This window comes from Accipiter gentilis, unplaced genomic scaffold (assembly GCF_929443795.1).
Source record: "Accipiter gentilis unplaced genomic scaffold, bAccGen1.1, whole genome shotgun sequence".
Classification (NCBI taxonomy): domain Eukaryota; kingdom Metazoa; phylum Chordata; class Aves; order Accipitriformes; family Accipitridae; genus Astur; species Astur gentilis.
In genome coordinates, this window is record NW_026060824.1 from 2,269,542 (window position 1) to 2,297,495 (window position 27,954).

Genomic DNA, 27,954 nt, shown 5'->3' on the forward strand with positions numbered 1-27,954 from the left:
GTTCCCATGAGAAAGTTACGGAACACGCATAGCTGCAAATCACAAGTGGGTGTGTTTTAGTAATGAATAAACATTAGCAATGTACCAATCATATTAGGACTAGTAGGCATAATTATCGCAAACTGTATAAATATGAGCTATCCGTGCAAATAAAGTTGAATCACTTCTATCACTCATATTGGGTCGACTTATGTGCATTCCTCCACCGCTCCAACAAATGGCGCCCGAACGGGGACCGAAGAAAGGGGAAATGGAGCGATGGACACTGAGAAGCACCGGTAGCAGTGAACGGGGGGCAAAAGATTAACCGAACACTGATCATCTTGCTTGGTGTGTTAACTCTCGTGCCTGGACCATCCAAAAGGGGTTCACCGTCAGTGAGGGCTACTGGAAAAAGGCTGCAAAGACTTTTTAACCGAGGTGCCTTAATCAAGGTAGCACTCAGGAGTATCAAGAAGCCGGCCGGCAATGGATCAAGAGGTAGCCCTAAAATTATTACAGTGCTTTTTAGAAAAGCAGGGGGTAAATTGCGTTAAGCAAGTTTCGGGATTAGTTGCTTTAGGTCGTGTTAAGGGATGCTTTAGGAATCCGGATTTATTATTTGAGGAGAGTGAATGGCGTAGATTAAGAGACGTATTATGGGATATGGTAATTGACGATGATAAATCAGCTAAAAAACTAATGAAGCAAGGACAGAAACCTTTCAATTAGTGTGGGTACAGCTTTTGAGCTTAGTACCTGGAATGCTGTGGGAACCTCCCTATGGGATGAAATTAGTGATGGGTCTAAAGAAGTTAAAGGTCTTGCAACTTTATGGAAATTGATTAAGACAACTCTGTAGGAAATGAAAGCAGATTGTAAAGCGTCTGTGTCTGCTTTTGCTGCTCTTTCTCCAACCGCAAGCAAAAGGGAAAAGCGGGGAGAAAAACATAATGCAGCGAGACTTTTTGGAGCTTGTTTGCCTGCTCTTGTGCCCTTGACTTCTGCTCAACTCCCTAAAACTGCCGCTATTAATCAGCCATCTGACAGTTCCTAAGCCTCCGTAACCGTACGATTAAAGGAAACCCTACAGAATCAGGGAGTGAGTAAAAATCCGCCTACGAAAAACCAGCCCTCAGATACCACCGTTCAACATGAACAAATTATACCTAGCATATACCCTGATTCAAATAATGCAAACAAGGACTTGGCTACTCTAATAATAGAACAAAAAAGAGACAATGTTAGAATTGTTAAAGGAAATGGGGAAAAGAGACGGGGAAACCAACCGCACCCGTGATAGACGTGGAGCCGCTTGTAATAGCCGCTGCAGAGACATCGGCAGATGTCAGAAAGGCAGAGACATCGGAGGGGAGTAATAAAAGAGGCCATTATAGAAGGCACTATGCTCCAAGCATTCCCAGTTATTGCATCAAATGGACAGAAAAAATGGGAGGTGTTTGACTGGAAGGTCATTGAGAAATTAAGGAATGCTGTGAGTCAGTATGGAATCAAATCTGCGTTAACTCACCAAATACTGCAATTCATTTTTTCTGCTGATACGCTGATACCTCAAGATATTAAACAGCTAGCACAGTTGATTTTGACACCCGCCCAAATGTTAGTGTTTTTCCGGCAGTGGGAGAAGCATTGATAAGGAACAAGCAACATCACAACAACAAGCAGATCCCCTATGGGGAGTAAACACGCAGATGCTGATGGGTACTGGACCCTTCGCATCAGGGAACGCTCAGTTACAACCTATCACTGAGGTTCATCATCAATCACAGATCTTGGCGTATCAAGCTTTTCTTACCATACCAGACAATATGTACAGCCATGCTTTTACCCAGGTGAAACAGGAGAATACAATTTATGACCACCCTGACATGAACGAGGGCATGAAAGAAAACATGTTCAAAATACTCGCTTTTGAAAATGCTACTGAAAAGACACGCAAAGCATTGTGTAATTTGCCGAAAAATGCAGACGTCGTTGATATGATAGAATACATGGATTGATCAGTGGACTCACAGAAAGTAGCCTACGCTGCCACAGCTCTGCAAGGAGCTACAAAGAAACACAAGGCCAGTAAGACACCCTTGGACAAGTGTTTTAACTGTGGCAAACGTGGACACATTAGGAGCAAATGTACAGGTACTGTTAACAGTAAGTGCTGCAACAAGTGTAAGAAAGATAACCATACCACCAAGAATACAGGAAGAAGGGAAACTTTACACCGACCGCGCAGGCCCCTCGCGCGATGACACGAATGCAAGGGGCTTGAGCTGCCAGCCCTCAGGCAGCCTCGCAACCACCAGATCCGCCACCGCAGGAAGCTCCAGAGTGGATGTGGAAACCGCAGTCAACATAAAGGGACCATTGGGGTTTGGACTTAGTGCATTTTTAATGGGGCAATCTTCAACAGCTCTAGAAGGAATTCTGGTGCTCCCAGGGCTTATTGATGCAGATTATTGTGGGACTGTGAAAATTATGATTCATGTTTCAATCCCTCCTGTTTCTATTCCTAAAGGTACCAGAATAGCACAATTAGTTCCATTCAGGTCGTGTGTTCCGAACCCAGGTGAAGTACAACGTGGAGATGGTGGATTCGGCTCCACAGGGAAACCGCAGGTATACTTTGCCATGGACACAACAAGAGGTAAACCAGAAAAGGTAGTGCAATTGGAAGGGCCCGATGGAGTTGTTGTCAAGAAACCGATGACAATCAATACAGGTGCTGATGTTATGATTATTTCACAATGCATTTGGCCTCCATCATGGCCATCGATCAATCCAAATTTTGGTATTGCAGGGATAGGGGGCACACAAGCCACCTTAGTAAGTCAGCTACCGATTACATTTGTGTTCCCCGATGGTGAACACATTACGACGTGTCCGTATGTCATGACTACCCTAACTGAATTGTTTGGCCTCGTAGGCCGTGATTTATTGAGCCAAATGAAGGCAATGTTAGTGACGCATCCTTTTTAGGAGCAGTCACTGAGGGGTAGCCAATTCTGAAAATTAACTGGAAAACAGATGAGCCTGTTTGGATTGATCAGTAGCTGCTAAATTCTGAAAGGTTGCTAAAAATAAAAGGGTTAGTTGAAGACCAATTGAGAGCGGGACATGTTGTTCCTTCTACTAGTCCATGGAATAAATCAATATTTACCATTCCCAAGAAAAGTGGGAAGTGGAGACTGTTGCATGATCTCAGAGCTGTGAATGCGTTGATGCACAGTATAGGAGCCCTGCAGCCAGGTTTGCCATCTCCAGTTATGCTTCCAGAAGAATGGGATTTGTTAATTATAGATCTAAAAGATTGCACCTAGATGGCGCTGAACGGTTCGCCTTTTCGGTACCATCGATTAACAAGGCAGAACCCTATAAGAGATACCATTGGGTCGTGTTACCACAATGAATGCGCAATTCCCCCACGATGTGTCAGGTGTATGTGGCCTGGGAATCAGAGCCTGTAAGAAAGCAGTTACCTCAGTAACTTGCCACAGGATGAGATTTTAACTCAATTGCAGGACATCTTAAGCCATCGCGGAGTAATAATCACTCCTGAAAAGGTGCAAAAGACAGCACCTTGGAAGTATTTGGGGTGGCACATAGATGCTAGCAATGTTAAACCTCAGAAGGTTCAAATAACATGAGAAATTTCAACATTACATGATGTCCAGAAGCTTGTGGGAGTTATCCAGTGGGTGCGGAATCTTTGTGGTATCACTAATGGCGATATGACCCCTCTGGTAGAACTCTTGGGTATGAGAACACTGTGCAGATGAGAAACGGGAAATGGCAGAGCTGACCAATTGGTTGCAGCGCCATGGGAGCCTCCTCCAGGGAATCATTTTCAACAAAGCATGGCAATCACATGCGTTCTTGCACCAACCCGCTAGGATGTTAACAAAGCAATTTGACTTACCACTTACTGATGCCCAAGGTATCGTTAAAGCATGCCCATATTGTCAAAAGGAAGGGCTGGGCTTGGGCTGTGGGGTTAACTGACGAGGCCTTTTGCCATTGCAGTTGTGGCAAATGGATTTCACCCATGTCATGTGGTTTGGTGCAAAGCGTTCTGTGCATGTGTGTATTGATACCTATCCTGCTGCCATGTGGGCCACGGCACGAACTGGAGGAAAAGCCTTACATATTGAATGACATCTTCACGCTTCTTTTGCAGTACTGGGTGTGCCTAAAGAAATTAAGATGGACAACGGCCCAGCCTATGGTTCTACACGATTTGCTCGATTTTGTAATTTGTGGGGAATTCACCACGGTACCGGTATTCCACATCTTCCCACAGGACAGGCTATTGTCGAATGGGCCAACCAAACCCTAAAAGAGCATGCTGCAAAAACAAAAAGGGGGAACCCAGGGCTTACTCCCAGAGGAACGATTGGCCAAAGCCTTATTTGTGCTAAATTATCTTAGATTGACAGGTGATCACAAAGACCCACCAATGGTAGTGCATCATGTTCTTTTACAGGCAGAAAGGACGCAACAAAGTACAGGAATCATGGTAAAGTATAAGGACCCAGAATCCGGGAAATGGTGCGGATCAGCAGAAGTAAAACTTACTGGGAGATCCCGGCTAAGTGGGTCAAGCCATGGCTTCGCACTGATGCTGGACCAAGAATTGTCCCAATGGCGACTGGCACAGCACCGGCGGGTGCTGAAGCCACTGATCTGACAGATTCTAACTAATAGTGTATTACTAGCGGACACCGAGTCCTTCAGAGAGGTTTTTAGAACAGCGTGCCTTATTGTATATAGAACTTGCATTAGGTAAAAAGTGTGTTAAGCATAATTTGATTAAACATAGCGTGATTACGGGAAGACAGTGTGGGGTAAATGTAAAAGTTAGTTAAAGCCAAAATTAGGGGTAAGGTCTATTTCCATTAATAACCTGGGAACGAGGTTGATTGCGTTTCCACAGATACAGGCCCACGACAGACTCCTGTTTGATTTGCACGACCATCATCATCTGGAGCATCATAGATGATGTGGCAATATGAATACTACCTCAGCCGAAAACTAATGTATAGGTCACCTTGGCTAACATAACAGGTCAAGATTCTCTGTGCATTGCAACTGTATCGTAAAGCCCATGAACCAATAGACAAGATGGCTATGACTCGTGCAGCGCGCCTGGCCAGCGAGCGCATGCGTCATAGATTGCAACCGAGGCGGACTTTTGGCACCCGCTGGCCACGTGTGCTAAAACCCGTTCCTCTGCAAATGTATAAATACCGGGATTTTCCGAAGAGCATCGGGCTGGTGTACGGTGAGGCCATCCTTGCCTCTGTGGGGACGCCCACGGAAAGCTGGCACCTACTGATTGCTGGGCTGAGTTCGTGGAGCAAGATGGCACAAGAATGTATGGATGGTTCATTTTCCTCATAGTCCTCATGGTCTGGGTCATTAGGGGTAACAGGTTGGCTCAAAGAATTATGGGCATTATTGTAGTTACTGTGATTTTAGCTATTGTAATAATTTTACCTTGTTCAGCTTGTTAAGGAAAATGGCATCCCAAGTGATTAAGCAAGCCTGGATTGCTCAAAAACAAAAAGAGGGAGAAAGATTTAAACGGAGACCTACAGTGGATTCGACCTTGTGGTATTACAAATACAGACTTGCAGCCGCTGCTGGATTTATTGAGGGGCAGCAACAGCTTAACTTCTACAAGACAACTAAGTGCACCGGGACGGCAAGCCTTGACAGCAATTGGACAAAAAAAATCACATCATCCATGTCTGGCAGATACGTTCCTGATTTACCCATAAATTTGAAACCTTATGCTGAGATTGATATGGAACACACTGACTGTAGTAAGCAGCATGACAGTGACACCGGTGATTGATCCACATCGGTTAACGCCATGGGACAGTAAGAATGTTTGGGTGTCACTAGCTAAAGCTATTAATCAAACCTCTTTTTCTGTGCTTATGTATTTTATTAGGTATAATGTTGTTTCTACTGTGTTTAATTAATTGTGTTCATAGATCTTTGCAAAGGGCAACACAGCAGGTGTTAAAATTTTACCTCAATCTATACACAAACAGATAAATTGGCTGAAGAAACATACACAAAGATCCAGCAAGAAACTAAATGGTTTGATGGGGTGTTACAATCAATATTTGGCGGAATAACACCATGGCTAATGGCATGGATTAAAGAAGCCTTACGGTGGTTGGGTATATTGATATTAATCTGTGTAATAGTTAGAATTGTGTATGGGCGCATGATAAAAGGAGTCTCAAAGCTGACGCACCAAGCTCTACTCGCACAAAAAGAAAAAAGGGGGAATTGTTGGGAATTGGCTTGATGAAAAAGGACATGGGTCTATAGAAAAGTTGTGCGAGCAGAGTTCTGTGTGAAAGAATGTCAGTTTGAGCAGCAAGACTAGGCCTTGGCTGAAAATAGCTGGCTTTACTGATATCAGGAGAAAAACAACAGCTGGTCTCGCTGTTATCAAGAGAAAGACAGGGACGGTGTGACCTTGGCATAACTTCACAAGTAACTTTTGAAGAAGTTCCCATGAGAAAGTTATGGAACACGCATAGCTGCAAATCACAAGTGGGTGTGTATTAGTAATGAATAAACATTAGCAATGTACCAATCATATTAGGACTAGTAGGCATAATTATCGCAAACTGTATAAACATGAGCTATCCGTGCAAATAAAGTTGAATCACTTCTATCACTCATATTGGGTCAACTTATGTGCATTCCTCCGCCGCTCCAACAGTACTTGACTGCAGTCGTTCATATGAATACCTGTATCAAGTGCCATGAAGATAAGGAGTAGGAAAAGGTACTTTTGGCCTTTAGTTGGGCATAAGCTGCCCTGTCACTTGGCCAAGGCAATTTCCCACCAGAATCATACAGGATTCCCAAGAGGTTGCCCTGTGTCAATGAACTTCTCCATTACACTTTGCTGTTACCTACTTGTATCTTGGACCATCTCTGGCAGTTCAAATGTCACCAGGTATTTCTGTCTGAACACCTGACTCCTGCCTTTGCTCTCCATTAATTCAGATGGGAGCTGAGACAAGGAGCTCACATGCAGGTGTCCATTTTGCTCACACCTGAAGTGAGGCAAGAGGAATCCCACCTCCTGTGGCTTTGTAGTGTGCATGGGAGGGAGTTGAACCTCCTTCAAATGCCCTCAGTAGAAATGCAGGATGAGATGCCTCCATTGACCCATGGATCCCTTCCCTCAGCAGGGGTAAAGGAGATCCCTGTCTGCCTCTCTCTGGGTATCCTGTCTAACAATACAACCAAAAAATGTGGCATGTAGATGTAACTTTGAGAGGAGAATTTTATTTCAGGAAAGAAGTGTCTCTCCCTAGATGAGGTAGGCAACACCAGTGTTTGTTTCAGCCTGTTTCCCAGCAGGTTCCCCTGGAGACCCAGGGACACCAGGAGGGAGCCCAGAGGGGGCAGAGAAAGGGCTGCCTTGGGCTGGTCCTCTGCTGCTGAGCTGGGCTGGGCTCCTGGGCTGGAGGGAGCTCATAGTAAGCAGGCAGCACTGCCGAGAGACAGCTCTGCCCAGGAGCAGCTCCTCTGCAAAGCACAGGCACCGAGGTGAGAGAAGTGAGGCAGAGAGAGCTGTTAAATGCATTGTGGGGTGGGAGGAGAGAGGAGAGCTGACCTGGAGAAAAAAACCTCACAGCCCTTAACAGGGTAAGTGTCTTGATGCAGGGCAATGCAGCTGTGGTTCCTGGAATGACCTCCTAAAGCTGGCACATCCCACAGCCTAGAGAACCTCTCAGGAGGACTCTTACAGTTTCTCCAGTGTAGAGAAAAAGGATGCACTTTGGAGCACAGCTTCCCTGCTGCACCCTCAGAGGGACAGGGCATGTCAGCTGCCTTCACCCGGGGATGGCTGCAGAGTGTGAAGGTGGGTGTGCAGCCAGGGGTGCCCAGGGCTGTCCTTCTGAGCAGGGTCCTTGCGGCCAGGGGGCTGTGTGCTGGGACAGGGACTCTGCCGCTGGTCAAAGTACTCTGCCTTCCTGGGGAACTCCAGCAGCAGACTGGGGAGAAGCTGTGGGTGGAAAACCAACTTGCAGTAGGGGAGGGTCCTTCTGCTGACAAGAGGGTGCTGTGTGGATCGGGGCTGCTCACAGCTCCAGATCATCCCCAGGAGATTTCCAAGGGCACTTTCCAAGGGCAAGGTCAAAGCAGGGATTGCTATAAAGTCAAGGAGCATTCCTGAGTTTGGTTTTCTGTTTCCTACTCTTGGAGAATTTTCAGGGGAAATGGAAAATGAGCTGTCGTGCTTGAACAAGTCAGAGACTCCTGAGGTGACACTCTGAGGGATCAGTAAGTCTGACAGGAGCCTCCTGAAGTAGAGCACAGGGACTGAGAAGAACTGCCTGGCTGTGTTGGTGCCTGGGAGGTGGCATGTACAGCTGGGTAAGGGTAACTCTTTCCTGACTGCCCAGCTGCCTCTGCCTTTGCCTCTCTGAGCCAGTCAGTCACTGCATTTTTTTTTTTTTGATTCTCCACTAGTGTGTTATTGCTATAGTTATCTTGTTCTGGCTATCTGTTTCTGTGGGGTGGGAGTCTCAGCTGCAGAGTCACAGGCTGATCTTGTGGGTCCTCCCATGCAGCTGTGTCCATGGGAACAAAGTCACAGGTGTCCAAGCTTTCCTCCAAGCTGTGGGGCTGTGGGCAATGCAGCCTGTGTCACTCCCTAGGAAATGAACTGACTCTCCCTTCCTGAGTTACCATCATCAGGACACTTGGCTATTTTCTTGGGGTGGCCTTCATAGTTGTGAGCTGCCCTCCAGGATGCCGATGTGTCCCATAGCGTCTTGGTGTTTCTGAATGCCGCATGGAGAAGCACAGACACACTATGGTTGTGGAAATGCTGCTGGGTTTGTTAAATGAACCATGTGTGTCCTTGGCAAGAGGTGGGGTGCGGAGTCCTTGAGAAAGAGGGAGCCACTTGTTGTTGGACAGTAGGTATCACTGATTTCAGTAGTGCCCAGAGTCTTTTCAGGTTAACACAGGGTGTGAATTCACTGCAACTCAGTAATGTGAGAGCTCAGGGTAGCAGGCAACAAGACAGAGTGACAGAAAAGCTCTCCTCACTCTGCACTAAGCTGCAGGCAGTACTCTTTCCTCGCAGGACACACTTTGTTTCTCTGAGTGAAGCAGAAATGATGAGGGTTTCTGAAATCCAAGAATATTACCAGGTGTGATGGGGGAGAGCTGTAAAAACTCCCCTCTCTCTCAAACAATGCTTTAGTTGTGTTTTCTTAGCCCTGGGAGTGCAGATGTAGACAAGCACTTTTACTTTAGGAGCAGATTCATCTCACCAATTCAAACACCAGGACTGACTGACACCATTCCCAGAACCCACTGCTGCAGAGCAGGGCTGATTCCTTGGCACCCATTAGGCAGTCCTACTCCTCACAGCACACTCAGCCAGCAACAGAGCTCCATCCGCAGAGCTGAACAGAGATCTCATTGAAATGGAAAAAAGGCAGTGAACATGTATTATGAGAAATGGCTTTGATTTTGGTCCGAGAATAATGGCCTAACTTGTCTCTGCCCTTGCCTCCTTGTTCAGTGCTCCACACCCAGAGGCAGCAGATGTCCAATGGCAGCTCCATCACCCAGTTCCTCCTCCTGGCATTTGCAGACATGCGGGAGCTGCAGCTCTTGCACTTCTGGCTCTTCCTGGGCATCTACCTGGCTGCCCTCCTGGCCAACGGCCTCATCATCACCACAGTAGCCTGTGACCACCGCCTCCACACACCCATGAACTTCTTCCTCCTCAACCTCTCCCTCCTTGACTTGGGCTCCATCTCCACCACTGTCCCCAAAGCCATGGCCAACTCCCTCTGGGACACCAGGGCCATCTCCTATGCAGGATGCGCTGCACAGGTCTTTCTGTTCATCTTTTTGATCTCAGCAGAGTATTTCCTTCTCACTGTCATGGCCTATGACCGCTACGTTGCCATCTGCAAACCCCTGCACTACGGGACCCTCCTGGGCAGCAGAGCTTGTGTCCACATGGCAGCAGCTGCCTGGGGCAGTGGGTTTCTCGCTGCTGTGCTGCACACTGCCAGTACATTTTCACTACCTCTCTGCCGAGGCAATGCTGTGGACCAGTTCTTCTGCGAAATCCCCCAGATCCTCAAGCTCGCCTGCTCAGATGCCTACCTCAGGGAAGCTGGGGTACTTGTAGTTGCTGTCTGTTTTGGATTTGGGTGTTTTGTTTTCATTTTGCTGTCCTATGTGCAGATCTTCAGGGCGGTACTGAGGATCCCCTCTGAGCAGGGACGGCACAAAGCCTTTTCCATGTGCCTCCCTCACCTCGCTGTGGTCTCCTTGTTTCTCAGCACTGTCATGTTTGCCTACCTGAAGCCCCCCTCCATCTCCTCGCCATCCCTGGACCTGGCGGTAGCAGTTCTGTACTCAGTGGTGCCTCCAGCCGTGAACCCCCTCATCTACAGCATGAGAAACCATGAGATCAAGGATGCCCTGAGGAAACTAATCACTGGATGCTTTTGAGTAGGAATAAACTACTTGTCCTTTTCATAGGACTCATAAAATATCTCACTACAGGCCTAGTCTTTCTGGTGTTTCTTTTACAAAGATTTTGGGTTTAGTGGCTTCTTTAATTCTTCTGGGGTTTTTTTTTTGGTTTGGTTTGGTTTGCTTTAGTTTACTTATCTGAATGCTTTCCACAAAGAAATGTCTCTCTTTTTACTGGTTTCTATTTCACAGCCTATCCAGCTTTTGTGTGACCTGTACACTGTGCAAATGAGGAGCCGTACCCTCTGTGAGTTTAAACAAAATAAATGGCCCTGCAGTGACTTGTTTTTCTGAGATCCTTCCTCCAAGACCTTCTCTGCAGCTCCAGGGAGCAGTGCCCATGTGCAGAGGGGAAGAAGAAAAGAGTCCCAGCACAGCAGCACTGCCTGGGAGCACCAGCGCTTGGTCTTTCCTGAGCTGCTCTCTTCCCACTTCCATGCTTTCCTTCTGAACCCTTTGGTTGGTGGAAGGCCTGAGTGCTCTTCAAGCATGGCTACAGTCCTGCTTTGTGGCAGGCCTGTGACCACAGGCAAGGACAAGCAGTGGCCACTTGTGTGACAGAGCTGGCCTCCACTGCAGCATTTCTATCATACAAGGGATCTCCTCAGGCCTTGTGCCACAGATGCCCCCAGCCCTGGGACTCAGCCCTCTCCACTCCTGAGGAGCTGCTGTGCCCTTCAGAGGGTCTGCGGCTGTGATGTGAGTGCCCAGAGCTCTGCCGCACCCTGTGGTGGGCACTGCTGTGGGGCCAGCACAGATTGGGCTGTGGTGGGGAGAGGGCGGCGGAGGTGGAGAGAGGTCAAGAACAGTGGGAAGAGTTTAGGTTGAGCCTTTTTGCCTGGAAAGTGCCCAGGAGAGAACAATATACGTGTATAGCTTGTAGTGTGTGACCATGCATTGTGAGGACTGACACTGGGTTTTTCTGGTGCACAGGCAGGGCTTACTGAAAGCATGGAAGACATGCAGGTGTTTGGGAGAGGAGTCTGCTCTGTACACTTGATGGTGTGGACAGACGGCAAAGTTGGCTCAGGGTCTTTGTCACCCCAAGCATCTCTCATTAGCCATTTCCAGCTCTTGCTGGTCACTCCAGGTTTACGGGTGAGTTTTGCTGAGGCCATCTCTATCTTCCTGCTGATCCAACGGCTGGTTTGGGAGAACAGACAGACCTGCCCAGCTTCTCTCCTTCCCCAGACCCTGGTGGACCCTGGAGCAGAGCTGTCTGCAAAACCCCATTTGGGACAATGCTGCAGCAGGGCATGGGTCGGCTGCTGGGGAAGCTGCAAAGTATGAAGATCATGGCAGAACTGTGATCTGAAAGCCATCATTGGGGTCACAATGGTGGGAAGGTCTACAACCCTGACTCTCCCCTATCCCGTGCTGTGCCTTCATAGTGGGACCGTGGGTCCATTTATGGGCAGTAGGGCTGGGCCAGCACTGGGACAGCGTGCTGACAGGGGCCATGAAGCAGTTGCCAGAAGGTGCCATCATGGACACTTGTTCTAAGAATTGTACACCAGAGGCTAATCACTGAGAACGCATAGCTATTTTTGTCATGTAAAAAGAAAATTAAAAACCTTTAGTTCATAATTTTAAATACAAAGGAGTTCCCTTTCAGCACTGTCCTCTTACTGCTAGTAGTGATAGTTCCACTAATTCCAAAAGGTTCTTGAGAGCTTCTATATTTTTCCTTGGCTCTAAAACTCAGGCTACTCAGGCACAGAAAGTACTACCTCAAATCTCTGCAAACCAGATCTCTCCCACCTGCTCTCATCCACGTTCTTTTATCCCAGGACACTTGTAACCATCACATCAGCAGATGACCCAGCCTCCACTTCCTTATCTGGGTGACATCAGCGTACTCCCTCGCAAAGCCTTTCCTACAAAATTCATGTCTACCTGCTCATCCCACTTGTAATGCCTCACACTATGTACAGCTCAATCTTCCTTCTGCAGAGCTCCATGGGATGGACAGTTTTCCTGTTCCTTTCATGAGAAGAGGTGACAAACAGGAGAGACTCCTTGCCAGGAAACCAGAGGCTTGGGTGTTGCTCAGCTGCTTCTTACTGGCACTTCACTCAGATTCTGTTGTGGTGTCTTTGGTGCTGTTCTCTGGCTCCTCTTTCTGCAGAGAATATATTAAAAAGAGAATGATTTCATAAAAGATGGTCATAAAGGCCCTGTTGTAGACAACAACGTTTGCCGTGAGCTCTGGAGAAAGCCAGGAAGAGAGTTAATAAGCTCCAGGAATATGCAAGAATCTCAAGGCCTCTTCTGAAGAGTGAGCAGGTCTGAGCAGCAGTGATGGGCGATGTGTAGGGCTCAGAGACAGGGTCAAGGGATGTCAGTGAGAAACAAGGAGGTGACTGATGGCTTTAGCAAATCCTGAAACTCTCTCTGAGGCCAGAAATGGAAAGCAGTGGATGTCTGTGGATGGGGAAGAGGAGGAGGTGTGTCCTGGGAAGATGTCAGGAAGGAAGACCCTTCTTCTGCAAGTCAGGGATGAAAGAGATTATTCTATCATATGTGCATGCCTAGAAAATGGAGAATGCCCGCTGCTGAGGGTGGCTATCATGCCAAATGAGCTGACCTTGCTCTTTTCCTGCTTCACTTCCCAGACTTGGGTGGACCTCAGGAAACATCTATGAGTGTGGAGGATGCACAGACCTCCTGGGGTGAAGATTCATCACTGCGGGGGAAGAAGGAAGGGTTTGTGAGACACGAGGTAGTGAGGGGAGAGAGCTGTGCATGTAAGAATTCAGGCGAGCCTGGGGCTAGAGGAGCACATCTTGGGTGCTAGAGGAACATAAACAAGGCTTTGAAAGAAGACAGATGGGTTTGGGGGAACTCAGAGACATTGTCTAACCCTCAGAAAACTGCAGCTTTATGTTTGAAGAACAGTGAGGACAGAGAGTTTTCAGTAAACCTTGGGATATCATGGGGTCAGAGTGAGTTGGGGAAGCAGGGAGGAGAGTTAAAATCTGCAGAGAAATATTCACTGACATAGGGCAGTATAGGACAGCCTGTGGTGGGGAAAGCCAAGGGCTTTGGTAGGGCTGGGACCCAGAACTGAGGTCCTTGTTCTCTTGGCTAGGGCTGTTGCCTTGTGGGCTGAGTGGTCTCCATGTATGTCAGCACTGGCATGATTGCCTATCTGAAGCCCCCATCCATCTGCTCCCCATCCCTGGATCTAGTGGTGGCAGTGCTGTGCTCGCTGGTGCCTCCAGTTGTGAACTCCCTCATCAATAGCAGGAGGAACAGGGAGCTCAAAAATGCCCTGAGGAAAGTGATTTCATGGACATTTTTCAATACCAGTAAACTTCCAGTCTTTTTCCACAAGTGACTCCCATACTAGGCCCATGCTTTGTTTCATTATTGTTGCTGTTATTGCTCTTTGGGGTTTCATGTTCGTAGACCAATACTTGGACTTCCCGTACTTCATGTGAAGCATGAACCTCCTCTGTCTCACCTGGAGGACCACAGAAAAATGTGTCTTTGTAACACTGGGTCCAAGCTGACTCCCTCACAGCATCTCTGTAATAAAAAGGGATCTTCCCTGTGCACTGCCTGATAGTAGGGGTGTTTTTCCAAGCCTCGTGTCAGGAACAGGCCCGAGATACTGCACTTCAAAAAGGCCTATTGATCCATGTTTTCAAGGGCAAAAAACTCATTGTCATCTTGTGACCTGCTAGAGGCGTGGACTTAGGACTCACCTGTTGGTGCCTGGTAACAGAGGAGATGGTGAACGGTCACTGAGATACAAGCCCAGCCCTTTCCCACATGTGACAGGGCAGAAGCCATCCTCCAGGAGGGGAATCTGTAGCTGCCTGGATATCCCAGGTGATCTCCATGGGCAGCGTGAGCCTGGCCTGTGACTGGAGCTCCACAAAGTGAGAGATTGCCCAGGTGGAATCACACAAAAGTGTTAATTCCAAGTATTCAGAGGGAAAGGAGGACTCTGCAATCACAGGACAGGCAGCGGGAACCCATCTGGCACAAGGGAAAGAGGCTGAAGAGATGCAAGAGCTGGCTGAGGAGCTCCAGGGCCAGGACTGTCATGCTGCCCTGGGTCGTGGGGGCTGGTGGGGACAGAGAAGGGGCAAATGCAGTCAGTGTTTGGGATCACCTATTGTATGAACAAAGAAGAGCCAGAGAGTGAGTGGCCATACAGCCCAACCCTGAGGAAGGACCTTTGCTGCATGGTCACCCCTGTCTTCCTCCAGGTCTCTAGGATACCCAGCTCTACTGCCATTATACATACAAAGGGAACCAGTTTCCTACCAACACTCATTACACATCAAGTCCCATAGCTCTTGCCACAGCGAGACTCTCAGCCAAGCCCATTCTCAGACACCTCCAGCTAGATCAGGTGCTTGTCTCGACAGATGTTGAAAATCTCCACTGACAGAGTTCTCACCACCTGGCCTGGGTCCTTCCTCCAGTGTTTGGCTCTGAGGGATTTTTCCAAACCCCGGCATTCTCAGCCTCTCCTTGTACACAATGTGCTCCGGGCCCCAACCATCCTTCTGGCCTCTGCAACTTTCTCTCCACTCTGTCAGGGTTTTCCTTGTGGTGGTGACCCCATACTGGACACAGCAGTCCTGAGGTGGTCATCCTGTAGTGGGTTAGCCTTGCGCAGTACCCTAACCCCCACCCAGCTGCCCAGTCACACCTCCAACTTACAAGGACGAAGGGAGAAAATAAGATGGAATAGCTCATGGGTCACCATGAAGACAGGGACATCACTTACTAATTACTGTCACAGGCAAAGAAGAGTTGACTTGGGGAAGATCAATTTAATTTATGCCATGTAAAAAAGGTTTGGATTGTGAGAAACCATGGCAAACTTATTCAAGTCCATTGCCCTCACACTTTCCCCCAGGCTCAAATTACTCCCTTGCTTCAAATTCTTCTAATCATCCCAGACCCAAGAGGAGCATGGGTGATGGTGAAGAGGGGGTTAACAGTCACAAAAGAACAACTCTTCCTCCTCACAGTTCTCCCCCTGTTCAAGCTTGGGTCTCCTCCACGGGATCCCACAATAGTTGTGGTCAAGGCTAAGTGGTGTTCATTTCTTTCTGTATTACCTTTCTCCTTTATACTCAGAGAATCACTGACATGTTGAGATTGGAAGGGACCTCTGGAGACCCTCCAGTTCAACCCCCTCAGCTGAGGAAGGCTCAGCTGGAGTATGTTGCTCAGCACTTTATCTAGGTGAGTATGGAATAACTTCATGGAGGGGGACTCCACAACCTCTCCGGGCAGCCTGTTCCAGTGTTAAACCACCCACACGGTCAAATAGTTTTTCCTTGGGTTCAGATGGAATTTTATACACATCAATAAGATCCTCCTCAGCCTTTTCTTCTCCAGGCTGAACAGTCCCACATCTCTCAGCCTTTCCTCCTAGGAAAGATGCTTCAGTCCCATAAACCAGCTCTGTGGCCCTTTGCTGGACTTGCTTGAGTAGGTCAACAAGTACGATGCACTGGACAGCCCAGCGCTTGACACAGAATTCCAGCTGTGGCCTCAGCAGTGCTCAGTAGAGAGGAAGGATCACTTCCATCCATCTGCCAGCAATGCTTTTCCTAATGCAACCCAGGAGGCTGTTGGCCTTCACCATGAGGGTGCATTGCATGATCATGCTCAACAGCTTGGGTCCTCTGGGACCTCAAGGTCCTTCTCTGTGGAGCTGCTATCTAGGTGGTTGACTCCAGCATGATGTCCACAGTGTGGTTGGATCACAGGCTGTCCTCTCCGTGGGACTTGTCTTTCTTGAAGATGACCTTCACCACTGGCACAAGTCCCACAGTGCTGCAGAGTTGCCTGGGACAGCAAACCCCTCTCCTGCCAGGGCTGCATAACCCAGGTGTCTTTCTCTCTGGCCATGGGGACTGCAGATTTTGCTCTTTATGGGAACCTCATTCATCATGATGTTGCCACCTGCCATCTATTCTGTCATGTCTCTGCTGAGAAGCATAGCCTTTCTAGACAAGGGCTCCCATCACATGGTAGAAGCTTTCCTTGTTACAAGTCTGCCCTTGGCCCTGGTGCCACATCTGAGGTGCTGCAGTCCTAATGGGCATCAATTCCTAACACCTTGGGCGTGGACAGGGAGAGCTCTGCATACCATGGCAGAGCTGTGAGATAAGTGGTATAACCTGAGGTGAGGAAGGATAGCTCCCATGGGTTAATTGGTGAATGGAGACACAACATGCTTTGGAGATACTGACAGAGGAGAAGTGGGGGATTCCTTGTGTGATGTCAGGACAGGTCAGATATGTGTGGACATTCTATGCGGGACAGGCAACTGATTAGGTGGGAGCTTCCTTGTGGGTCAGCTTCTAAGTAGGCCATCCAGTCTGATGCTCACCTGGACCTGCAAGTCCCAGAAGAGGAAGAGCTGGTCAGGGATGTGAAGTCCATTGTCAGCTTTGGCCATAGTGACCATGAAATTTTGGTCCCCCAGATCCCCAGAGATGGGAAAAGAAGAGTAGCAGAGAGCAGACCCTGCACATCAGGGAATGAGAATTTGGCCTATTGAGCGCACTGGCAGGTGGGGTCTAAGATGGCAGTGTCAGGGCCCTGAGCAGCATCACCTGCGGCCTCCACCCACACCTCTGTGCATGGGCCCATGAGACAATTGAAGCCTTGGCCTGAGTTTCAGCCCCAGCTTGATCTATGCTGTAGGGCTACTGGTCTCCAGACACAACCATAGACACAGCCTTGCCTGTCCATGGACCTTGTTGATTCAGATTTGCAGGCTCACTTCCCATCTTGATTCTTTATGGGTTGCACAAGGGAAGGACTCTATGGCCCTCTAAGTGTCAGAACCGAGCTGATTCATGGAGGCCTAGGGCCTTTCTGCTTCCTTCCTTCCTTCCTTTCATCCCTTGGTCAGGTTTTGGGAGGAGAGGAAGGAAAAGCAGGGCTGGTTTCCAGGTGCCAATGATTGAACTGGGGGAGCATAGCCATTACATGTGAAAGGATCTAAAGGCTAGGCCAGTTCAAAACTGTTATCTTCTGCTGCTGTCTCAGAGGCCTTAAATCTTCAGAGGAACCTGGCAGCTCTGAGATCCCTCCATCTCCAAGTGACCTTGTACAGCCTGTGGCTCCCTGGGTTGCACTTCTGGCCTCTTTAGAAGATGGGTGCAACTTTGGTTTGTCCTCACTCTCAAGAGGCCCCTACCAATTCCATGACCCTTTACAGAGGACATTCCAAAGAAATATTAGTCCTCCCATGTAACTTTGTTACCACTATTCTGCCTGTTCTTCGGTGTATTTAGTTTCTTTAGTCTTTCGTGTAGTTGCAGCTGTCGTGGCAAAATGAGCATCTGTGAAAGTCATCTTTTCAGATGCAGACTGCCTAGGCAAAGGCCCTTTCCATGATGCTCCACTTCTCTCCTTCCCTTCCTCTTTGTTTATTCAGATACCTCTCCCGCTATGCAGCTGCTTTGAGCTTCAGGGAGTTACAAGCTTGCCTGTCTACCAGTAGTCTAATAGTCTCTTTAGCCAATTCTTTAATTGTGTTTATATCTAACTTTTTCATCTCCAACACAAACATTTCTCATAAGATTAGCCCGTGTAGAAAGGCAGCCTCATTAGGGGCAGCTTGTACTTCCCAAGTTGTTGAGGAGTGCGACTTATTGTTTATGAAATTTCTTCATGATTTTCTTTGCTTTGCTTGCAAATAGGAATATTTATTCTGGGCCTGTGTGCAGCCAGTTCTCTAAGGAGAGCAGGGGGGAGATGGTGCAAAGGAGCTGTAACCTCCAGCTGTAGAGATCAGTGGAGAAGTCTGAGGCAAGGAACAGAGATGTAAGCCCCAGGTGGCCAATGTCAGAAGTGCTGAGGTTTGAGAGGTGAGGAGCAAGGGTGTCCATACAGTGTCAGACCTCAAGGGACTGCTTTTTGTAGCTGTCCAGACCTCCTGAGGAGACACTCTGGATCATTATCACTTGGAGAATGCTTCTATCACCTCTTCTCTAAACTGAAGAGTAACAAAAACTGTTCTTTAAAAAAAAACCAAAACCATGGGTATAGGTGTAGTTTGAAATCTTCCTCCTTAACTACAATATGACATTTTTCTAATAAGCTGTACAAGTCTTGCAGACTAGGAGAAAGTTGCAGGAAGAAACAAGTCTCGTAAGAACTTTCTGTATCCTAATGAGCCCCATGGTGTATTTGAGGCTGAGTCCATGAACCTAAGATACTGAGAGCAGACTGAAAGAAACTTCTCAAGAAGTCAAAGTCAGAAACAAAGTACCTTGAAGCATTAATAGGCCCCACTGAGGGCCATTCCTGACAAAGCCTCCCCAGGGACTCGTTAGAGCAGATACTTGGAGGCTGTGATTGCAGGTAGGCAAAAGCACTGTGAAGGTGGCTACAATGCTGAGAAAAGATTTGCTTTGTTTTATGAAGCAGAAAGGCCAACCCTGATCTGCAGGCCTTGGGAAGACAGATCCTGTCCCTCACAGGTGTGTCAGGGCTCTTCCTGGGGGCAGCAGGATGTGAGGGTGAGCAATGCCAAGTGTAGGAAAACTGCACAGTGTATCCTGGTTTCCCCAAGCAGTGGTGAGGAAGAAACTAAGTCCAGAGCCTCAAAACAAGTTTTACCTGGTAGGCCTCCATGGCAGAAGCTACTGTCAAATCCAAGGTGACAAATCCCTTGGACCTGTTTGGCTTCTCAGCCTTGCCAGAGCACTTGGCCATCTCTCCTGCAGGCTGTCATAATCTGTCCCATGCCTTACCTCCTTCCCTTCAGGCTGTTGATGTCCATCTTGCTTTCCCACCTAGCTCTCACCCCAGCATTTCTGTTCCTTCACAGATGTCTCTCCAGCCTGGCTGGATTTTCCTTGAAACACAAGGCCATGGGCTGATCTGGGCTCTCTCTGGGTGACCTCTTGCACCACAAGGCTACCCTTTGAGTGGCATTTCTTTCTCAACACATCCAGTCTGAACCTTCCAAGCTGCACTTTGCGCAAATTTCCTTCTCTTCCCACTACCAAGAAAAGCTCCATCATCTCTGAAGCCACCCTTCAAGCAGGTGCACTCTACTACTATAGTGTCCTGAGCCTCCGTTTCACCAGGCGAAAGAAGCCCAAGTCCCTCAGCCTCTCCAAAGAGGCCCCATCCTGGCAGATGTCCTCTGGGACCACTCCAGTTCTTCCCCGCTCCTACAGACTGGGTAAGAACTCCACACCCAGGCACACTACTCCAGATGTGGCCACACCAGTGCTGAGGCCAGAGGGATGAGAACACCCTTGCCTGGGTGGCCACACTCCTACTAATACAGCCCTGTATGCAGTTGGCCTTATTCACTGTTTGTAGTGTTTGCTCTATCAAACGGCATTTCAAATGATACTGCACAGAGGCTGCGTGCCTTTCTTACTGGGGACGTAAGAAACCAGAACCTCCAGGTACAGAACAACCACCAAGCCACGTGCCTGCTGCTGTCCCGTCATGTACTCAGGCAGACGAGGTGTGAGAACCCATATCCGAGGCCTTGTCCTGGACGGGCCTACCAGGTACTTACGGAAAGGGATTCCAACAATCAACATGCTTCTGCTGGTCTGCCAGAGGCACTGGCAGATGTGAGCATAAAAGCACATATCCCAGCCATGAGTCAAGGGCTGACCTATCAGCTCCTTCAGAAAGAAGTGACCTCACAGTCCCTTTCCCAGCCACGTTCCTGCTGCTGGCCTATCAACTCCAAGGACAGAAGGGACCTCCCAGCCACCTTCCCAGCCTTGTGCCTCCTGCTGTCCCATGAGATCCTGAGGCACAGCTCACCTCACCAAAGCCATTCCCACCCATCTCCTCCTTGTGGCCTACGAGCTCATCAGATACAGGTCACCTCACATTCCTCTCCCAATGCCATGCAACTCTTCTGGGACCTCACAATCCCTTTCCCGGTCCCACGGGTCCAAACAGCTTAAGTAAGGTTGAGGAGAGGTGACCAAGATGAGGGCAGTAGAGCATGGGAAAGTGAGCTTCAGGGATTCAGTGTTCAGGTTGGAGTTTAGGGATTAGAGCTCACCTTTCAGGGTTGGGGATTAGGCAGAGGCTTAGGGAGAGAGGTTGGTGTTCTGCTGAGGTTCCCTGGCTAGTGTTTAAGGTGCGGGGTAGCATGGTGGGTTAGGGTTTTGTTTAGGTCTGGGGTGAGTGCTAGGATTAAGGCCAACATGTTAAGACTAGGGGTAGAGGCTAGGGATTAGGCTGAGCAACCTGGTAGGTGTAAGCGTAAGGGTTTATGGGTTTGGGATTTGGCTTAGATGTCAGCTTTGAGGTTAGGGATAGCCTAAGCTCAGTTAGGTTAGTAACAGTGGATTACTGTCATGGGAAGAAGTTGTGTTTAGGCGTAGGGTTAGGGCTTAAGGCTACTAGGTAGAGATAGCGTAAAGGCTTAGCAGGAACTTTTTCACAGTCAGTGTTTTCACAGCAACGTCCTTAACCCATTTTACCTCTTCAAAATCTTTTGTGTCTGTTGGTCAAGGCCCTCTTCCCTCCCCCAAATCTCCCATTCCTTTTGCCCAGGCTCCTCCTGGCCTCCCCAAATGTGTCACCTTGTTGAGGGCAGCTTCCTGATGACCTTCATGACCTCAGAGTATCTCTCTCCCTGCTGCTGCTGACCGGTCAGAAGTGACCTCACAGCCACCATCCAAGGGGATATACTGTCTGCTCTGCTTGACAGGCCTTCTCACAGCCTACCCAGCAGCACTGGAGGAAGGTGATGCCCTGCATCACCCCAGAGCTTCCCTTCCTGCAAAAACACTCATACATCCGAAGGATTCCTGCATCAATTTTCCCACACAGCTACTTCATTTACCACAGGGCATCTTGGATGCCATGGCCGCCTCTGTGCGGACAACTGAATCAAGAGCAGAATGTAAATTTTAGAACAATGTGGAAGCCTATGCAGAAAAGGAAACCTATGTAATAGCAGAAAAAGTCTTGATTTCCAGCTTTTAATGATCTTTTATGAAATTTTGCTGATCACAGAGGGATGCTGCTAGTATCTGGCTCCTCAGAGGACTTTGTACCACTGGTAGAATTCATTCCTGATCGTCCAGCCAATTTCCCATGCACTGCATCATCCACGTCTTCAGTCCAGATGTCAACAATCTTCTCTAAGGAGACTACGGGAAGCACATCCAAGGACTTGCAAAAGTCCAGAATCTCTTCCCTCAATCACCTGGCCGTGCTCCTGTTCATATAGCTGTCGTGGTTTAACCGCAGCCAGCAACTAAGCACCACGCAGCTGCTCACTCACTCCCCCCCCTCCAGTGGGATGGGGGAGGAAATTGGGGAAAAAAAAGTAAAACTCATGGGTTGAGATAAGAACGGTTTAATAGAACAGAAAAAAAGAAACTAATAATGATAATGATAACACTAATAAAATGACAACAGTAGTAATAAAAGGATTGGATTGTACAAATGATGCGCAGGACAATTGCTCACCACCCACTGACCAACACCCAGCTAGTCCCCGAGCGGCGATTCCCCGCCCCCCCACTTCCCAGTTCCTAAACTAGATGGACATCACATGGTATGGAATAGACCGTTGGGCAGTTTGGGTCAGGTGCCTTGGTTGTGTCCTGTGCCAACTTCTTGTGCCCTGGCTGGGTATGAGAAGCTGAAAAATCCTTGACTTTAGGCTAAACACTACTGAGCACCAACTGAAAACATCAGTGTTATCAACATTCTTCGCATACTGAACTCAAAACATAGCACTGTACCAGCTACTAGGAAGACAGTTAACTGTATCACAGCTGAAACCAGGACAATAGCCCACAGTGCTCCTGTCCTCCCTTGCTTCCAGGGCATCCTGTCCATCCCGCTGCCCACCAAGACCTTTCCAAAAGGCCTCCTCCCAGCCAGGCAGCCCCCAGCCTGTGTCATTGCCAGGGTTAGTCCCGTGCAGGGGCAGAAACTGGCATCAGTCCTTGCGGCAATTCCTGACTTTCATGCCAATGCATGCTCTCCTCTCTCTTGAAGCCTTTCCCTGAGCACAGGGGCCTGGAGACCATTTCAGGAAAGACTCAGGCACAGCAGGCATTCATTCCTTCAGGCCCAGCTGTGTCTGCTCTTCTTAAATCCCCTTCCCCATTCAGCAGCAGCCCTGCATTTCCCTTGTTCAGTCTTGGTCTCTCAGAAGTGACCAAAGGTCTTCTCTTTGCTTCTGAATTCATTGCAACCAGCATCTCCAGGTGAGCATTTCTTCTCCTACACACATACCTCCACAACAAAAGCAATAGAAATTCATGGTTTGCACCTGTCCCAACCCCTGCCCTGTTGGAGCCTTGTCCCACATGGGGCTTTGCAGACAGCTCTGCTCCAGGGTCTGCGGAAGCAGCAGGACTGGGCAGGGCTGCCCATTCTCCTAAACCAGCCCTTGGACCAGCAGGAAGATGGAGATGGCCTCACAGCAAAACTCATGTGTAAAGTTGGGGTGACCAGCAAGTGCTGGAAATGGCCAATGAGAGACAATGGGAGTGACAAAGACCCTGAGCCACTTTCCCTGTCTGTCCACACCACCAAGGGCACAGACTAGCCTCCTCCTCTGTCCTGCACTTGCATGTCTTCCATGCTTGTCACAAGCCCTGCCTCTGTACCACAAAACCCCGGTGTTAAATCCTTGCCCTGCATGGTCACACACTACAAGCTATACACTGGTATTTTTATCTCATGGACGCTTTCCAGCCCATCACAGCTCCCCCTAAACTCTTCCCACTGCCCTTAACTTCTCTGCACCTCCCTTGCCCTTTGCCCAGTGTTGCCCAGTCTGGCATGGTCCCACAGTAGTGCCCACCACAGGGTGCGGCAGAGCTCTGGGCACTCACCCCACAGCCCCAGACCCTCTGAAGGGCACAGCAGCTCCTCAGGGGTGGAGAGGGCTGAGCCCCAGGGGTGGGGGGCATCCACGGCACAAGGCCTGAGGAGATCCCCTTGTATGATGGAAATGCTGCTGTGGAGGCCAGCTCTGTCACAAAAATGCCCACTGCCTGTCCTTGCCTGTGGTCACAGACCTGACACACAGCAGGACTCTAACCATGCTTGAAGAGCACTCAGGCCTTCCACCAACCAAAGGGTTCAGAGGAACTCGTGGAAGTTGGAAGAGACCAGCACGGGAAAGACCAAGTGCTCGTGCTCCCAGGCAGTGCTGCTGTGCCGGGACTCTTTTCTTCTTCCCCTCTGCACACAGGCACTGCTCCCTGCAGATGCAGAGCAGGCCTTGGAGGGAGGATCTCAGAAAAACAAGTCACTGCAGGGCCATTTATTTGGATTAACCTCACAGGGGGTATGGCTATTCATTTGCACAGCCTCCAGGTCACAGAAAGCCTGGATATATTGTGAATTAGAAACCAAAGACAGACATTTCTTTGTGGAAAGCATTCAAATAAGTAAAAGAAAGCAAAAAGAGCAAAGAAAAATTAGATTCAAACCCCCAAATCACCGTAAAAGAAACCAGAAGAAAGGCTGGGCCTATAATGAGATAAGTACTATGCAGAAGACAACAGGTAGTTTATTCCTTCTCAAAAGCATCCAGTGATTAGTTTTCTCAGGGCATCCTTGATCTCATGGTTTCTCATGCTGTAGATGAGGGGGTTCAAGGCTGGAGGCACCACTGAGTACAGAACTGCCACCGCCAGGTCCAGGGATGGGGAGGAGATGGAGGGGGGCTTCAGGTAGGCAAACATGCCAGTGCTTACGAACAAGGAGACCACGGCGAGGTGAGGGAGGCAGGTGGAAAAGGATTTGTGTTGTCCCTGCTCAGAGGGAATCCTCAGCACAGCCCTGAAGATCTGCACATAGGACAGCACAATGAAAACAAAACACCCAACAGCTAAACAGACAGAAACTACAAGTACCCCAGCTTCCCTGAGGTAAGTACCTGAGCAGGCGAGCTTGAGGATCTGGGGGATTTCGCAGAAGAACTGGTTCACAGCATTGCCTTGGCAGAGGGGTAGTGATAATGTATTGGCAGTGTGCAGCACAGCATAGAGGAACCCACTGCCCCAGGCAGCTGCTGCTATGTGGACACAAGCTCTGTTGCCCAGGAGGGTCCCGTAGTGCAGGGGTTTGCAGATGGCGATGTAGCGGTCATAGGCCATGACAGTGAGAAGAAAATACTCTGCTGAGATCAAAAAGACAAACAGAAAGACCTGTGCAGCACATCCTGCATAGGAGATGGCCCTGGTGTCCCAGAGGGAGTTGGCCATAGCTTTGGGGACAGTGGTGGAGATGGAGCCCAGGTCAAGGAGGGAGAGGTTGAGGAGGAAGAAGTACATGGGTGTGTGGAGGCGGTAGTCACAGGCTACGGCAGTGATGATGAGGCCGTTGGCCAACAGGGCAGCCAGGTAGATACCCAGGAAGAGCCAGAAGTGCAAGAGCTGCAGCTCCCGTGTGTCTGCAAATGCCAGGAGGAGGAACTGGTTGATGGAACTGCTGTTGGACATCTGCTGCCTCTGGGTGTGGAGCACTGAACAGGGAGGCAAGGGCAGTGACATGTTAGGGCATTATTCTCGGACCAAAATCAAAGCCATTTCTCATAACACATGTTTATCACAATTTTTCCATTTCAACAAGATCTCTGTTCAGCTCTGTGGATGGAGCTCTCGTTGTTGCTGGCTGTGTGTCTCATGAGAAGCAGGACTTGTGCGTACTGGCTGCCAAGGAGTCAGCCCTGCTCCGTAGCAGCGGTTTTCATGGAATGGTGTCCATCAGGGGGTCCGTCCTGGTGTTTGAATTGGTCAGATGAAACTATTCCTGATGTAAAAGTGTTTGTCAGCATCTGCATTCCCAGGGCTAAGAAACAACAACGAAAACAGTGTTTGATTGAGAGGTGGAGGTTACTGCTCTCCACTATCTCACCTGGTGAATTTCTTGGATTCAGAAACCCTCATCGTTTCTGCATCACTCGGAGAAAATAAAGTGTGTCCTGTGAAGCAAGAGGATTGCCTGTGGCTTATTAGAGAGTGAGGAGAGCTGGTCTGTCACTATGTCTTGTTGCCAGCTACACTGAGATAGCTTCTTTGTGAGATGGAATATAATCACACCCCTGAGTTAACCTGAAAATACTCCAGGAACTCCTGGAGCAGAGTCACCCACTGTCCAACACCAAGTGTCTCTCCTTTTCTCAAGGTATCTGCACCCCACCTCTTGCCAAGGACACACATGGTTCATTTCACAAACCCAGCAGCATTTCCTCACTCATGGTGTCTCTGTGCTTTTCCATGGGGCATTCAGAAATACCAAAGTGCTATGGGACAGACCTGCATCCTGGAGGGCAGCTCAGAGCTTGGAAGGTCACCCCAAGAAAATAGCCAATGTCCTGATGATGGTATCTCAGGAAGGGAGAGTCAGCTCATTTCCTAGGGAATGACACAGGCTGCATTGCCCACAGCTACACAGCTTGAAGGAAAGCTTGGACAGATGTAACCTTGTTCCCATGGACACAGCTGCATGGGAGGACCTACAAGATCAGTGTGTGGCTCTGCACCGGAAACTGCCACCCAAGAGAAACAGACAGCCAGAACAAGATAACAATAACAATGACAGACTAGTGGCAATCAAGGAAAAATTCAGTGATTGATTGGCTCAGAGAGGCAAGGGGAGAGGCAGCTGAAGTCTCAGGAAAGAGTTACCCTTACCCAGCTGTACATGCCACCTCTCAGACACCAATAAAGCCAGGCAGTTGTACACAGTCCCTGTGGTCTACTTCAGGAGGCTCCTGTCAGACTTACTGATCCCTCAGAGTTATAGCTCAGGAGTCTCACTGAGCTGTTCAAGCATGACAAGAGTTGTTCGATTTCTGCTGAAAATATCCAAAGAGTAGTAAACTGAAAACACAAACTCAGGAAAGCTGCTTTTGTTTATAGCAATCCTTGATTTCACCTTGCCCTGGAAAAGTGCCCTTGAAAATATCTTGGGGGTGATCTGGAGACTGTGAGCAGCCCCGATCCACACAGCACCCTCTTGTCAGCAGAAGGACCCTGCCCTGCTGCAAGTTTATTTTCCACCCACAGCTCCTCCCCTGTCTGCTGTTAGAGATCCCCAGGCAGGCAGAGTACTTACCCTGACCAGCAGCAGAGTCCCTGTCCCAGCACACAGCCCCCTGGCCGCAAGGACCCTGCTCAGAAGGACAGCCCTGGGCACCCCTGGCTGCACACCCACCTTCACACTCTGCAGCCATCCCCGGGTGAAGGCAGCTGACATGCCCTGTCCCTCTGAGGGTGCAGCAGGGAAGCTGTGCTCCAAAGCACATCCTTTTTCTCTACACTGCACAAACGGTGAGAGTTTTCCTGAGAGATCCCATAGGCTGTGGGATGTGCCAGCTTTAGGAGATCATTCCAGGAACCACAGCTGCATTGCCCTGCAGCAAGACACTTACCCTGTTAAGGGCTGCGAAGATTTTTCTCCAGGTCAGCTCTTCTCAGTCCTCCCACCCGACTGCCTTTAGCATCTCTCTCTGCCTCACTTCTCTCCCCTCGGTGCCTGCAGGCAGTGCCCTCAGCGCTGCTACACTTTGCAGAGGAGCTGCTCCTGGGCAGAGCTGTCTCTCTGCGGTGCTGCCTGCTTGCCATGAGCTCCCTCCAGCCCAGGAGCCCAGCCCAGCTCAGCAGCAGAGGACCAGCCCAAGGCATCCCTTTCTCTGCCCCCTCTGGGCTCCCTCCTGGTGTCCCTGGGGCTCCAGGGGAACCTGCTGGGAAACAGACTGAAGCAAACACTGGTGTTGACTACCTCATCTAGGGACAGACATTTCGTTCCTGAAATAAAATTCTCCTGTCAAAGTTATATCTACATTCCACAGTTTTTAGTCTTATTGTTAGACAGGATACCTAGAGAGAGGCAGGCAGGGATCTCCTTTACCCCTGCTGAGAGAAGGGATCCATGGGTCAATGGAGGCATCTCATCCTGCGTTTCTACTCATGGCATTTGAAGGAGGCTCAGCTCCCTCCCATGCACACCACAAAGCCACAGGAGGTGGGATTCCTCTTGCCTCACTTCAGGTGTGAGCAAAATAGACACCTGCAGCTGAGCTCCTTGTCTCAGCTCCCATCTGAATTAAAGGAGAGGAAAGGTAGGAGTCAGGTGTTCAGATTCAAATCCCTGGTGACATTTGAACTGCTAGAGGTGGTCCAAGGTACATGTAGGTAACAGCAAACTGTAATGAAGAAGTTCATAGAGACAGGGCAACATCTTGGGAAACATGTATGAGCCTGCTGGGAAATTGCTATGGCCAAGTGGCAGGACACCTTATGCCCAACTAAAGGCCAAAAGAACCTTTTCCTACTCCTTATTTCCATGGCACCTGATACAGGTAGTCATATGAACGATTGCAGGCATGTACCATAGCGAGAGCTGCGTCTCTCTATTTTCTGTCATCTGAAATTTTTATACCTCCACTGACTATAA

General features: G+C 49.0%; 2 protein-coding genes and 1 long non-coding RNA gene across 3 annotated transcripts; 2 read left to right on the forward strand and 1 right to left on the reverse strand.

The window, feature by feature from the left end:
• Positions 1 to 462: 462 nt before the first annotated feature.
• On the forward strand, positions 463 to 5,533 carry LOC126036846 (uncharacterized). Its single transcript, XR_007505399.1, has 3 exons — positions 463 to 480; positions 2,513 to 2,641; positions 4,928 to 5,533. It is a non-coding gene; the product is annotated as an uncharacterized LOC126036846 (long non-coding RNA).
• A 1,827-nt stretch (positions 5,534 to 7,360) lies between these two features.
• LOC126036829 (olfactory receptor 14C36-like) lies at positions 7,361 to 10,518 on the forward strand. The gene is made up of 2 exons (XM_049797040.1): positions 7,361 to 7,508; positions 9,572 to 10,518. Coding segments are annotated over exons 1-2 (948 nt in total). The 5' UTR covers positions 7,361 to 7,507.
• Positions 10,519 to 24,071: 13,553 nt separating this feature from the next.
• Positions 24,072 to 27,267, reverse strand: LOC126036802 (olfactory receptor 14C36-like). Its single transcript, XM_049797014.1, has 2 exons — positions 27,120 to 27,267; positions 24,072 to 25,018 (listed from the first exon to the last, which is right to left on the reverse strand). The coding sequence occupies exon 2, from the start codon at positions 24,993 to 24,995 to the stop codon at positions 24,072 to 24,074; it is 924 nt and encodes a 307-aa protein (XP_049652971.1). The 5' UTR covers positions 24,996 to 25,018; positions 27,120 to 27,267.
• Positions 27,268 to 27,954: the final 687 nt, after the last annotated feature.

Bases quoted from the DNA above. Each gene is read 5' to 3' on its own strand.
- LOC126036802 (XM_049797014.1), bottom strand. From the start codon at position 24,995: ATGTCCAACAGCAGTTCCATCAACCAGTTCCTCCTCCTGGCATTTGCA.